This window comes from Numida meleagris, chromosome 4, assembly GCF_002078875.1.
Source record: "Numida meleagris isolate 19003 breed g44 Domestic line chromosome 4, NumMel1.0, whole genome shotgun sequence".
NCBI classification, from domain to species: Eukaryota; Metazoa; Chordata; class Aves; order Galliformes; family Numididae; genus Numida; species Numida meleagris.
In genome coordinates, this window is record NC_034412.1 from 81,605,689 (window position 1) to 81,621,522 (window position 15,834).

The following is a 15,834-nucleotide window of genomic DNA, read 5'->3' on the forward strand; positions in this document are numbered from 1 at the left end:
CAACAATTTATCACAGCTATTTAAATTAGTACAATGTCATGAAATGCTACCCTCGACACAATACAAAAGAGAAATTGTTTCCAGACAAATTGGAAAAATCTTTTAATGCCATTGAATTTGCCTAATGCAGTCTGCAGGTTACTCTGTAAAAGGGTGAGCTGTATGTTTGCCCATATCTTATTATCCTTAGCTGTCAATGTATAAATCAGTGCTGACACAGCTTCTTCTAAATCATCCATATTATGCACAAAAGAAAATCTTTTAACAGTAGAGAAAGCACTTGAGCAAACCTTGTCCTACACAAACTGAAAGGCAGATTTCTTCTACTAACAGCAGTTGTGGTGCACCCGAAAACTTTTGGACTTATTCCTTTAGTGAATCATCATTACCACTATCTTAGTGAAGGGTGAGTTGTTTTCATTTAAATCCTCTTAACAGAAAGATTTCTTTGTCTGCACTGAACTAATGAATTGGTTAGGGCTTGAGGGAAAGGAATTTTGTGGATGGGAGAAGAGAAATATTTCCTAGGTTTGTAAATGATCTTTGAAAGATACTACCTTCCTTATGCTTCAGACAATCGTCCACCACTTATGACAATGATATAAAAGAATCAGAAAAATACCATGAAGAACAACTGGTAGAATGGATATTTTTTAAGCTATGGAAGACAGCTTTGTCTTTGAAGACTGCATGCTTACTTGAACAGTAATTTATGGTATTGGTAATATACGGTAATTTTGTTAAGGTAAAGATATTCATTGCATATAAATCCAAACAAAATGGTAGACAATATTTCATAACCACTGTATCATTTATGTATAATGTTCTGCTAATGGATATACTGAAGAAGTCGGAATTTTTAGGGTTAGATTGGTGTCTGAGAACCAATAGTGTAAACACTATGACTTCAAGTGTAAGCAAGGGAGCAAAGAAATATGTATGCCTCCAATTTTAAGCTGTTTTGTCATTTATTTTTAGCGTAATGACTTCTAAAAACATACATTAAAATATCTACAATGCTATGAAAAAGCCTTTCTCATCACTAAACTATTGACAATAATAATACTAACTGCATTATAGAGGACTTTATTTCCCCGGACAATTTCTTTTCCTCTTTTCACGTGACTAAAATGCCCCGAAGAACAGAAGTTGAGCAGACATGGACGAACAACACTGGCCCATCCTCATCCTTACCCTCTCCTCAATATATCCCATAGCTTTTTTCCCTACTATCTGCATGTTGGGTGTTTTCTATGTGGGACTTTCTCCATCTCTTTGGAAAGTCATTCTGTCTCATTACTTTCCTTTCTGCCCTTGTTTGCACAAAGCAGCTGATTACTTTGTGTAGTGTGGATCGTGAAAAGCTCATAAAATGCCAGACAACAGCTGATACATTCAAAATCTTTTGGATGTTGGAGAGAATTTTTTTTTTTTGCACCCAGATCTGCAACATTACATGGATATTTCATATGCTTAATATTTACTGCTATTTAAAATGGTAATGTTCATAGGTAACAAAGGACATTCAACTAGTAAGACAACGTGTTTACTTGTAATGCGTATGTAATATTATTTCGAATGTTTATTTGTTGGTTTTGCTGGCACACTTAACACTGTAGAAACATGATACTATCCTATACTTCCTTTCCTTTTAGCATTTTTTTTCTATCAGATAATTATAAATAAAAAGGTCCAAAAATAAATCTTATTATGTGTAAGAAGAACTTTTCATGACATAAATTTGAAAACTACTACCCTCATAGAGAAAAAATAACTGACTGAGAGATAAAACCTTTCCTCTTTCATAGAAGCTGAGTTAAAAGTTACAACCATCTCAGTCTATGTCTACCTTCCCGTTCTTCAGCACTTGAGAACACTTTGTGGTAAAAGCAAAAGAGGCACCACGCAGCTTTACCTTCTTCTCTTTTGTTCAGAAATGATTAAATTCTACTAATGAATCAAACTGTAAACATGTTTAAGAAGCCATCAGAAAAAGTTTGAATCTCTTCCAGATGCCTGTGGCGTCTTTCTTACCAGTAAATACTAATAAAACTTCCTAGTCTTAGCACACTGTACACTGTATTTCATAACATTATTTTTTTTCCTTGGGAAAAGAACATAGTGCACCATATTTACCACTGCAGAAGATTTTCTGGAAGTAGACACTATTTTAAGGTCTCCTTGTATTTTTTACAACAGAACTGAGTTATGTTTTCCTATTTCTCAATTCCTCTCTCAATTTCAATTTCAAGTGGGATCAATGGCTTCAGAGGCATTCGTTGAGAAAGATGTAACAGGACTGTGTAAGAATTTATTCTGTTTTATCAAACTTCAGAGAACTGCTTGTTTCCTGTGTATATTTATTGCTATTATTCTTTCACTGGAAAGTGAAGTGCTTTTATCTACTTGCACTTGCTAATGCAATTTATTTTGTTCTTTGCTAAATTTTCCTGTAAAACATGTCTGTATATTTTTTTGCTAATATACATAATCTAGCAAATGATTAGCCTTTTTCTTTTAACTAAAAATTAATAAGCAAGGCTTAAAAGTACTTCTAAGTAAGACATACATACTATACATACAATAAACTATAAGAAAAGGGAGAAAAGATTTGTAAGTCCATCCTTTCAAAATTACCTAGCATTTTATTTAGCTAAAACCGTAAGTAATATCTTGGAGGAAAAAAAAAAAAGAAAACAGGAGAATGCTATGAAAAAGGAACACTGAACAAACAATCTGAGATTTCTGTAATGCAAAGATACTATGAACTAAGTAGGAGTTTCCAGAAATTATGCATTTTAAATAGATGACAAACAGCCTCAAGACCATTATAAATGTGGGGAGCAAATATGTTATAAATATGGGGAGCACAGAAGCCAGATCATGTACATAACGCATGAAAGCTCTATTAAAATTATTAATTTAAATATTAATTATAAAATCTTTACCTGGAGAGTTCTTTTTTTTTTCTTAAGCCACATTAAAAAGATTTGCAAGAAAGTTCTCAAATCAGAGAATTCCAATTTGAAACTCATCTTCAAAGCCAAATGTTCTTCCTGATTTAAAATGTAATTGGCTTTACCATTTCATAAATGATTTATTTATGATGAAAAGGAAACACATTTTAGCAGGCCAAATTTGAGGTAAGTAATCCGTAATGAAAATAATAGCTTTAAAAATGGCATTCAGCTTCCATATTGAATTGGTCTTTTGTTGAAACAATCAGAAAGAACAACTTTTTGCCTAAAGGCTATAATGTCATTGAGGTTTTTCACAGCAACAGTTTAAAGAGTCACTAGAAAAGTTCACCTGTGTTTTACGTCATTCCTTCAGAGATACTTTTTGACTTTACCAAAACTCGTAAGTATACACAGAATGTACTAACATCCTGTGAAAATCTTTCTAGATGTATACCTGAAACAGAGGTGGCTGAACAGGCTAGTAGTTGAAGTAAGATTCCTACTAAGAATAACAGTGAGAAATATGTCAATTCTAAATCATTAAAAAAAAAATTCAGACAAACAATGGATTTGGATTAGCACTTGTACAGATGAGCAGACAGCATACTTCCAGTTGCAGTGGAATTTTGTGCATAATCTGAAAAGAAATCAGTAACAGAATACCTTCAGCAGGACTCTCTAGCTTCTAGCTGCTAATAAAACTGAACTTCAAGAAAAAGTCCAGTCATGGCCAGCCAAGATGAGTACAAAATGCAGTTATACTTTTAGTGACAATGCAAGCTTTAAATCTTTAACAACAGACCCATAAAGGTATCAGAGCAACATCATGTATCATAATATTATTGAAGGTTTTGGACAAAGTTGAGTGGATACAGATGTCTCTCCACTAATTCTGCATTTTCTCAGCCAGTTCTATCTGCAAAGCTACAGTGCTCCCCTGTAGCCTTTATCTCTGGGATAACAGCTCCAATGTTCAACAGCATGCTAGTCTTGAGATCCACCATGACCATTATCTACATCCTGACTGTTCAGTTCCCCTTACTTTTCTGACCCAGTAGCCAATGACCCCACAAACTCTCAGTTTCCTTCTGTTACAGGGGATAGGAGAGAACAGCCCCTCTGTAGCAGCCTTTCTCCTGCTCTCTGATGGAGCAAAAATGTCCAAGAGGACATCACTGTCCCCTGGAACAAGAAAAGCAGGCCACAGAATAGTTGCAGGAAATACAATGAAACTGTTCCCTACTATTGTTGGCATCATTTTGATGTTAGGTGTATTTATCATCACAGTTCTGCCATGATGTTGGTTACTGCTTCCCATCTTCTGCCATGTATTGATTACACAGCAGAAGAGAAAGTTGGAATCTTAGAAAACTTTGTATACTATATATAGAAATCTCAGAACACAGTTTTATAAAAATCATTAGACTTCAAAATGTGCTTCTCAAAACCTGAAAGTGTTACTATATTTACAACAGCGTTTCACATTTGCTTGATTTTTAAGCCCTGTTATTTTAATTCCTAGTAACCAGATCCAAGAAACAATCCATCTAGACTTACAACCAGGACAGCTAAAGCATTTTCTTAGTACCTTAAGTAAAATTCCTGAGGTTGGGAAGCTTTCAATCTTAAATCTTCCACAACTAGTGTGAGCACTGTACCACCAGAGAAGATTATGAAACCATCATTAACATGTATATTAAAAATATGTATTTTATTTCCAATTTATATGATAATTTCTATTTGTTTTTTAAAACAGTAGGTGCCCCTGAATCTTCTGAAAAGCCTAACTTCTGGAAGCAAATTATTATCCTAGAAGAGGTACCAAATTAGGAGTAACTTTGGGAATTAAGTTAAGTTTCCCTCATTTGCTGGCTCAGTTTTTGAAGAACTTGATTCATTAGCAATAATTGGGGCTGCAGTCATGAGAGCAAAGTCAGGATGCTGAGAGAAACCACAGAATGGCTTGCGTTGGAAGGGACCTTAAAGATCATCAAGTTCCAACTCCCCTATCACAGGCAGGATTGCCAGCCGTTTCTTCAAGTACTAGGATCAGATTGCCCAGGGCTCCATCCAACCTGGCCTTAAACATCTCCAGGGACGGTGCATCCACAACCTTTCTGGGCAACCTGCTCCATCACCTCACCACTCTTTCAGTAAAAAACTTCCCCCTGACATCTAATCTAAATCTCTCTTCCTTTACTTGAAAAACATTTCCTCTTGTCCTATCACTATCTACCCATGTAAAAAGTTGATTTCCCTCATGTTTATAAACTCCCTTTAAGTATTGGAAGGTCACAATGAGGTCTCCTTTCAGCCTTCTCTTTTCCAGGCTGAACAAGCCCAGATCCTTCAGCCTATCTTCATAGGAGAGGTGCTCTAGCCCTTTGGATCATCTTGGATCCTCTGGACCCTCTCCAAAAACTCAACATCTTTCCTGTGCTGGGGGCTGCAGAATGGAGCAGCACTCCAGCTCATGAGGGCAGAATAGACAGGGACAATCACCTCTCTCACCCTGTTGGCCACCCCTCTTCTGATGGAACCCAGAATACCACTGTCTTTCCGGGCTGCAAGCGCAAGCTGCTGGCTCATGTTAAGTTTTTCATTTACTAGGATTCCTAAGTCCTTCACAGCATGGCTACTCTCAAGGAGTTCTTCTCCCACTTTGCATACTTATCTGGGATTACCTCGACCCAAGTGCAAAACCTTGCACATTGCTTTGTTCAATCTCATTAGGTTCACAAGGGCTCACCTTTCGTATCAAAGTATCTCTGGATGGCATCCCTTCCTTCTACTGTATCAGCCGCATCCTGCTTGATTGGCATTTGGGAAGATCAGATCTGAGCATCATGTCTAGTCTCAGTACCCCCAGCAGATGCTGACAGATCCTGGTTGGGGTGAGTCCAACCAGGATCAGCAACATGAAGCAGGTGGGGGATATTATAGTTGCCTACAATGGCCTAACAGCAGGGCTTTTGTTTGTTTGTTTTGTTTTTTTTTTGTGGTGGGGCCTGTTGCTGAAATTGTAATTTCTCATAATGTCTTGCTCAATTTGCTTCTTTTATCATTTACAGAATATATCTTGTAAATATTATTAAGAAGATGTCCAGAATGGAACTGTGGCCCCATCTCATGGAAACTAGACACCTGCTTCTGAGAAGTACGAGGAGGACTCTAGAGCTAACATATTAGCAGGAAATCAAAAGATCCTAGCAGTACTATCAACTTCAGAGGAAGCAATTTTCTTCAGGTATTCTGAGTTAACATCTAATTCCTTTTGCTCCATGAAAACTAGAACATTTTTTGGCAACCATAAAATCTATTCCAAAATGTTCCAGCTCCTAATTCAAGGGGGGAAATATTAATCTTCAATTTCTATTCTGAAAAATAAAATATGTAACCAGTTTGATGTCTATGAGATTTGTTAACTGCTTTTGAAACAGCTTACTAGAGCTTGCGATGGTTTTAAATGCACTCATTATATTTAATAAAGTGCTCCATAATTTATATTGTAATTTATCTGATGTTATTAGACAAAACAAAACTTGCTCTTTACTCTTTGTATCTTCACGTCTCTCTTCTATATGTTTGGTTAACATCTTTAACAGTATGCTTACCTACTAGGCAATTACAGAAGAAACAGTGAAATTAGAGCAAACACTGAATGTCGCTTATGACAGTTCTCAGCAATACAGCTGTGGTTGCTGGACCTTAGTTTAATCATTCCATAGATGCTACATGCCTTCATTTTATAGTTCCTTTTGTTTGCAAAGAGATGCCTTCTACATATATCACTCATCCACTGATTTCTTCATTTCTTGGACAATGAAATAAAAATAGTATATTTCTTGCAATCATCCTTCTTTAAGTGTAATACAAATGGCTAAACGGAAGGCTAGTGTTCCGTTCTCTCCATCTTGACTAATCTTCTGGAAATGCACAAAAGCTATTCATTTTCTGAATACCTGCTCTAGTTACAAAAATGCTGTGCTGGGCTCTGCCTGACTTTCCTCATGAACTCACGTGTCATTCTGATACTCACACCTACACCTCACATAATATACAGTGAGTGACCAGGAATGAAGGTAGCATTTACAAGACAGAGAAATTAGTTTCTCAGTGCTTACATCTGTAATGGCATCATAAGTATTAAAAATCAGATTTCTTTCCTTTTTTTTCTTTCTGGGACCACTAAAAAATGAAATATCTGTAGTTTTCCTGGTATTACAATAAACTATGTGCCACAGATAAGATTTGGATTTTGTGGCAACAATATGACTTTATGAAACTTTTGTTTGAATTATTTTTCAAAAGATAAAGACTTAGAGTGCAGATCTACTGTTTTATGCACATTTTCAACATAATTCAGGATCCTTACCATGAAAATGCACACTAAGATATGAATATTATCTTTGCTAAAGATTAGCATCCTAACTCACAATACATACTTATTACATTGAAATATACTGCCCTGCCATTAGAAGATTCTCAATGCTACTTTCATTGTTACACTAATGTTTCTTTAGCTGTATCAATTTTCAAATATAAAAGGTCATGCACAAAAATGCAAGCTTATCCTTGTAGCCATGCCTCTTTTAGATCATGCATAATGATGGGACCAGATCTGAATAGAAATTCATAAAATATCTTTTAAACAAAGTAAGAAAGCTACTTTCAGATGTGCTTGCGTGTTTTGGAGCATAATAGATTCAAATATATGAATTTTTCCACTGAGTAATAAAGAAACTCACATTTCTAAAAATCAAAGCAAGCAAGGAAAATGCTTGTCCATTCTGCTAAATTCTTGAATGTATTCCTTCCTAACTGATTTGTGTGCAGTGCTAAGGCCAGCAGACTGGAGTGGAGTCCATCACTGGACACCAAAAACACCAAAGGCTTCCCTCCTGGAGATCCAACATCTTGTACAGCAAACATGGAACACTCAATTTTCAAAGTAGTTCAACTACAAAGTTCTCTAAATCAACAACTACAATTATTAAAAAGTATTTCGAAAGGAAATACATGAAAACATAAGAACTTAATACTTCCCTATTCTTATTGACGTGTATAAGACAGCATTTTCATTACACTTTTTCATGGCTGCATCACAGCGGCATCTCTGTGGTCTTTCTTGACCCCAGCAGAATGTGTCTTCTGTCTTTGTTGGTTGTTTACAAGCAAGGAGACCCCAGCTTACAGCTGCAGATACAGCTTTTGAGTGGATGACCTTGTTTCCCCATAGAAGTTCATGGCAATCTTCAGGTCATTCAGCTCATTCAGATCACTAAACTGACTCACTACTCTAAACACAAAGTCAAAAAGTCATTGCTTTCTTTTGTCTTGAAGCACATATTTCTTCATACAGAAGCTGTAAGAATTCAAAACTTGCCCATGAACTTTAGGGTCACTATCTCCAGGAAAGTGAGTCTAGCTTTCAGAAATTACTTATTTTGCCACAAAAGAAAACTGTGGGAGAAAAGTAAATACTGAATTAAGAAAACATATATGAGCAAAACTAGATAACAGTACAATTTTTCTTTCTTTCTTTTATACAGGCAAACAAAACACAAACTTCTAGACATGAGAAAGAACAGATTTTCCTACATGAAACAATGAAATGTTTAAAGTAGTTTGACATTCAAATATTAAACTCAGGTTATCCTAAGCAAATACTTGCATTGTCTTGTTCTATTCAACTCTATTTAAATGTTTTAGATTTCATAATAGGCAATTTTAGGATGCTTAAGATAGGTTAAAATATTTTGCCAAAACAAGATTGGTTTTAAGCAAGGATTACTTCAGCAGCTATAGAAGTGCTAAGCAAAAAGACATTTGACAGAACAAAAGGAAACTGTATTGATAAAGCATTATTAGCAGAGCACACTACTTACAGATTTTTTATGTCTACTGCTCCACGAAATGCCTTCCTAGGTATGGCTTGAATCTGATTTTCACTAAGATCACTGTGAAAAAGAAGATTAAATGAAACTTAAAATTTGCCACATAAATTTCTGTGTATAACAACAAAAAAAGTTCATGTCAGAAAATCATTCCAGCCATTACCATTCAATAAATGTTTCCGATGAAACATATTATTACTTTAACTGATTTGTAACTGAAGAAAAAGAAGCAGCAATAATACTCAAATTAGCTTATCTTCGTTGCACTATGTAACTCCCTTTCGAAGTAATGATAATTATGTCAAACATAAGTAGAAGCATTACACAGTTCAACAATGAATGCCAAACTGATTTCATTTTTAACTGGTTTTAATTTTCAACTAATTCCAAACACATAACAGTTGATGCTCAGCTTTATGCAAGAAAGACTGAAAACATGAAAAAAAGTAGCGGAAACTGCCAAGAAACAACCAACTATCTAGCTCTATAATGACGGAGATAAAAATATTTTTTGAATTTTGTTTCAGAGTATGAAGCACCAAACATTTTAAAAGAAGTCATTAAAAAACACCTAGCAATAAATAGAGGGGAGCACCTTTGATCTCCTCCAAAAAACCATGCATGACCACCTTTAACATGCTATCTGAAATTAGTATCAATTGCAAAATACAAATTTTATGGAAATTCTTACTAATTATTTTTTTTCTGTATAAATATCCAACCCTTTTCTGAATTTTAGAATTTTTTTTTGGCTTTAGCAGTTCCATATCAGAAAGAAAATCAACAAAATTGAAGTAAAAAAGAATAATAATCCAGAGCTTTTCACTTATGCTACACCCCATTAACAAGTAGTTCAATGCAACAGGAGATATTCAATAAATTAAAGTTTTCTATCTACATTATAAGTGGTATGGAAGTTTCACTTGAAATTGTAGATTGCCATCCTGGACTGAACCTATCTACCACACACATCTGAAGGCCTTCAAAGGGACTTGTCTATCTGCCTTGTACTCTTAAAATTGTGAAATCATGCCTTTTGGAAGCCTTCAGAGATGCATCTATCTACAGAGGGTAAGAAATTAGATGAAGAGGCTTGCTTGAGCCTCTGAATGCAATTCAGAAACAAATCAGAAGTGTACAGGCTGTATTTTCACGAGAATTCTTACTCGGGACACAGAGCAGTTCTGTTTTGAATGGCTAGATTTTCCTTTGCTAAAACCAAAACTGGAGCTTCACTCCACAAGAACATCAAGCACTCCAAAGCACATGCCAGAAGCACTCCAACCCCGAACAGTAATGTTTTCAATGTATTGTATTTTAGAGACAACTTTTGGATAACATTTTCTGAGAGAGATTTTAGGAGAAACATTGCAAAACAGTGCATAGAAGTAAGACATGTAGCTGAGATGAAATGAATAAGCAGGAATCATTCAGTTGATTATATACAATCATGCTTTTGACGTATTCTTTCCCTAAAGTGTAATTTAGGATGAGCTCATATTTCCAGTTATTAGAAATCACTCCTGGAAATCTCTTTCAAATTTATGAACTTAAAAAATTGTTTGAGGAGTTTATGAAACCCCACACTACCTGACTCCAGCAAAATTTATATCAATATAATCCCTTTGAAAATAATTCCACATACACTGTCAGCAACATTGTTTTATTGGAGGCACTGTCAGTTTATGGAAAATCACATTCTATTTACTAAATCTTTCACACTTTATGCATGTAACTGTACTGCTGTATCTTGCAAAGTATATTTAAAATTAGACCCAATTTAGCTATTATTAACAGTATGTGGAAAAAGAAGCATCTGTGAGCTATGATTTAATTTTCAATCCACCTAGGTAATCCTGAAATAAGATATGACTGCATTGCTGACAATAAATTCAAATGATATGAATGAAAAGGCAGACTTCAGCATATTTTACAGTGACATGATTTAACAACCTACTTCCTTTATAACATTCTATCACAAATATAAATAGCAAACATTTATATATATACTTACATTTAATTGACTAAAACATTTTACCAATATATAAATTGTGTGCAAAGTGGTTAACAATAGTGATTTGTATCACAATCAAGGACTACTTGATAATACAGATAGATGTAGATATCTATGTAAACCACTGCTCAACTCATAAATATACTGTAGAAGGTAATAGATAATGGTGCAGTACACTTTTTATGACTGTTAATTGATTATCATCATTCATCATTTTGTATAATTTTACAAGTTGGAGATGAACACAATTGAGACAGTTGTGTAAATTATTTCAAAAATAGAATAAAAAATATAAATGGTCAGAATCATAGAATGGCTTGGGTTGAAAGAGACCTCAGAGATCATCCAGTTCCAACCCCCTGCTTTAGGCACGCCTGCCATCCACTAGATCAGGCTGCCCAGGGCCTCACCCAACCTGGCTTTGAACACTCCCGGGCAGCCTGTGCCAGTGCCCCACCACCCCCTCTGTGAAAAATTTGCCCTTGACATCTAATCTAAATCTTTCCTCCTGTAGTTTAAAACCATTTTCTCTTGTCCTATCACTAGCTACCCATGTAAAAAGTTGTTTTTCCTCCTGTTTATAATACCTCTTTAAATATGAGGTCTCCTCAGAGCCTTCTCTTTCTTTACATAACTAAATACACGTCTTAGCACAAGTTCAGATACGTACCAGTAACAGCTATTAAGCCCAGTTCCTCAGTAAACCATACATTGAGATTGTATGTGTGTATGCACATATGACAGAAAGCTAGATGCATCCACAGCATCACTTTCACGCAGCACAGGGTCATGCCGACTAGTGTTCCCTACTAATTTTAGAAATTTGAAATGTAAACTACTTAATTGAAAAGGTTCCCAAACTTCCTGCAACAGGCACTTTAAAAAACACTCCTCTAGATGCATACAACAAATAAAGTTAACCAAAGTCTTTTTCCAAGATAAATTCTTTTTGCAGTGCATATGTTGGGCTATGAAACATTCTTGGAATTGTTTATGTTACAGAAGTTAAATCACTTCCTCATTGCAAAATTCTCTCTTAATAAAAAAAATACTATTTTCAACACAAAATCTATGCCTACTTATAATAGGAAAGTTTTTAGTAATTATTTATTGATTGCTTCAGGTTTTCATCAGCTCAGTTTAGAAAGGTTTTCTTATAAAAACCTTGAGGTTCTTAACCAAACATTTAACTTTTTCTTCTTGCATAAATTACATCTCTGTTTCACACCATAGAACCATAACTCAGTAACAAGTTGCTGGTGTGGTCTTTTTTTTTAAGATGTTTTAACTCATTCCACTGCAATTCTTAGACTGGTCACAAAAACAAACAAACAAAAAAAAACAACAGAACCACATGCATCACAGGTCGACTTTTGGGGAAAACGGAGCAAAGAACTATTTTGTAGATAAAACCGGACAATTTTGCGGGTCATTCTGTTTCAATGACTTGATTTTGCAGTCTATATTCTGCAACAACAAAAGATGCAAATCTCCTTTTCAGCCTGATGGATGTTTTCATGCACTAACAACTGCGTAAGCTCCATCTTCCATTCTAAAAAGAAGGAGCATTTGAGCATGTCTGTACACCAAGAACCATTTACGTTGGTGCTTGATACTTGTAAATGAAAGATGCTCTATGAATTTAAACAAAGTTGAATCCATTAAACAACTGAACATTCTACATTTACAAGAACAAACCTAAATTTCTGAAAGGATAGGCATGATCCAGTCTTCACATTTGAAATCAGCAATCTGACCAAGATACTGTCATTGGAAGAAATTATTCTCTGTAGTTATAGCAGCCCAAGACTTCACTTAAAAAACAACATAGTTATAGAACATCTGAAATTACTCAAAATGCTTTGTATAAAACTTGAGTGGAAGAGTAAAGGTTATCCTGTACCATTTTTGAAAGAAAGCACAATGATATAATGACATTTTATTGAATTCAACTTATAGAATCATAGAATTGCTCAGGTTGGAAAAGACCTGCAAGATCATCTAGACCAACCATCCACCCATCACCAATATAACCCCACTAAACCATGTCCCTCAACACAACGTCTAAACATTTCTTGAACATCTCCAGGGACTGTGACTCCACCACCTCTCTGGGCAGCCCATTCCAGCGCCTGACCACTCTTTCAGAAAAGTAGTATTTCCTAACGTTCAGCCTGAATCTCCCCTGGCGCAACTTGAGGCCATTCCTCCTTGTCCTGTCACTAGTTATAGGAGAGAAGAGGCTGACCCCCAGCTCACTACAACCTCCCTTCAGGTAGTTATAGAGAGCGATAAGGTCACCTCTAAACCTTGTCTTCTCCAGACTGAACAATCCCAGCTTCCTCAGCCGCTCCTCATAAGGCCTGTGCTCCAGACCCCTCACCAGCTTCACTGCCCTCCTCTGGACACGATCCAGGGCCTCAGTGTCTTTCTTTCAGTGAAGGGCCCAAAACTGGATGCAGTACTCGAGGTGTGGCCCCACCAGTGCTGAGTACAGAGGGAAAGATCAGATCCAAGTTGTCCTTTGGGCCTCTCAACTAAATCAATGTCAATGCTGCTAAGTCATTTCTAGAGAGATATATTCCAAATTATTCAGTCTGAAGCTACTGACCCTTTCAGAAAATTACTAAGTGCAGCTTTGAGGGCTTCACACTCATCATCCATTGGCTTGCCACAGAGCCATCACCCAGTCTTCAATGTGCTGACCCAATCATTTTTGAGCAAAAAAGTTTTCAGGGCCAGAACAGTTTTATATAACTTCACTAGCTTTGAGTGTGAGATTTCCTCAAAGGCTGCTCTCAGGCTAGTTTCATAAAGCCAAGAGACGGCATGAATACTGGAGTTAAATGCCAGATTCTTGCACAAAAATCCACCTGGATTCAGGTGGAGCTCATGTCAGAGGACTTAGATAAGCACCTGTGCTGCTCTATATGTGATTGCACCATCCTATTGATAGTGGCTGGTTTCTTTCAGGTATATGTGTATACGTTAAGCGTTTGTTGAGTTGTAATATTCAGGCTACAACATCATCCTCTCAAAAACAAAACAAGAAAACAAAATCTGTATACCAAACCGAGCTGAACTAAATGAGGATACACAGAGAACATACAAAGAAATCTGAACTTTTGCCCAGCTACACTAATTCTTTGAAAAAACTGTGTACATTTTGATTATTCCCACAGAAGGTCAGGTATGTTTCTAAATTAGAGATTAAATGTGTTGCACATAAGCAAAATTATTTTTATTAACATATCACTCAAACCAAATGATAAAAGCAGACAGACGTTGTACTGTGTCTAAGATCAGTGATGAAGTAAGGCAAGGAATTATCATGCTTACATAAAATATAATTCCCTTTTAAGCAAACCAGGTCAGTCAATTTATATATAATGTATATGGATAATCACACGTGCCTCAGCTTTTAAATCTAATTCAAAGATTAAGGACTTAAATGTGGTATTTTCAGTGATGCAACAGTAGAAGTTGACTAATTTGAACTTATGCTTCAAAGAATGTAGATTTCTGTTTTTCATAAACTGATGAAACAGGAAAAAATGTAAAAATAAAAATTAAAATAGTAAACCTCTTAACTCCGCCTCCCAAATAATCATTTTCATTTTATGTATTCAGTTAATTATTTTTTTCTCCAGAACACGTTAGTAAACATGATGCATAATGCTTTGTGGAAATAGCAGAAAGACCTTGGGAAAACCTTGTTTCTACTGAATCCTTCCTAAGAAACAGCATGAAACTGGTATATTTCTATTTATCATATTTACTGGATAGTAGGTAGGAGTATATCAGAAAAAAAAATTAAACTGGAAACCTGCTAACATTTGAAATTCATAACAATATTGGTATAAATCTCACACACACTAATCTATTCTTACAGAAAAACTGGAAAACTTATATATGCTATTGTTTCTTTATCAGAGAGTAAAGCGCTCAGATAACCTGATATTAATGAGCCTGATAGAATGCTTCAGTTCTTAAAAAATGCAGGGAGTACTGCATTGCAGCTATTTTATTACTCACCATATATGGCTCCCAGTTGAATATTCCATTCAACCTAAAAAGGAGTGCTAAATTTTTAATTATATAAATTGAAACACCACACATTATCTATATCATACACTGTTAAGATATCACAGTTTTCTTGTGTGGCTAAAACCATGTGTTTGTTCTAAAACAATAAATCCTTTGAAGATGGCAAACCTGCTTGTAAATTTAATTACTTGTAATTTTATTTTCCTCTATGGTTTAACCTCCCTCAGTGTCTGACCAGGCATATCATAAATCTATACTGCCATCCTCTACTTTGTAAAATAGTGAGTACTAGGAATGAATGATGTATCCTAATTTTTAAAGGAAAAGGCAGAAAAACTGAGTCAAACAAAGTACTGAATACTCATCAGTTTATTTATGTCAGTTCATAAAAACAATTCAGAAGGTGAACTATTCATGTTCAGGGTCCTGAATAATTATATAAATACTATAAATACTTCTGAAATTAATAAAGTAAACCTTGCTTGGTACTTCTCCTACCAGAAAACAATACGTTCAACAAGAGCTTACCATATTCTGCATGAAACCCCACATGCCCACATATTGCAAGACACTGCAGATGAGACTACAGAGCATGCAAAGAAAGAAGTGGAACAAGTATTTCAGTAAAATTATTTGACTGAAAATCAAATTTATGAGTTTGGATGTGGCATAGGATGCTCACTGATGAGCATCATTAGGATGGTTATTGAGATACCTATGAGCCCGTGCATATGTCCCAACACTCCAGTAAGTGTGCTTCTTGGAGTGTCCCATCTCTGACATATTCCAGAGAAAGGCTCAGGTTTGCACCAGCCCTTATTTATTCCCCCAGTTTTGATGTTAAGGAAAGTGGAGCACACAGCCTCACAGGGGTGCAGCAGCAGGAAAACCTAAGCTCCTACAGGAAGACAAGAAC

At 35.6% G+C, this 15,834-nt stretch overlaps 1 protein-coding gene across 5 annotated transcripts in view; it reads right to left on the minus strand.

Moving 5' to 3' along the window:
* Nucleotides 1-15,834, minus strand: part of SLIT2 (slit guidance ligand 2) — a 257,178-nt gene that overhangs the window by 96,278 nt on the left and 145,066 nt on the right. For all 5 annotated transcript variants that reach the window (XM_021396010.1, XM_021396009.1, XM_021396012.1 and 2 more), the window contains exon 5: nucleotides 8,849-8,920. In XM_021396010.1, the coding sequence (XP_021251685.1) occupies nucleotides 8,849-8,920 (72 nt within the window). The remainder of the gene's footprint in view (nucleotides 1-8,848; nucleotides 8,921-15,834) is intronic.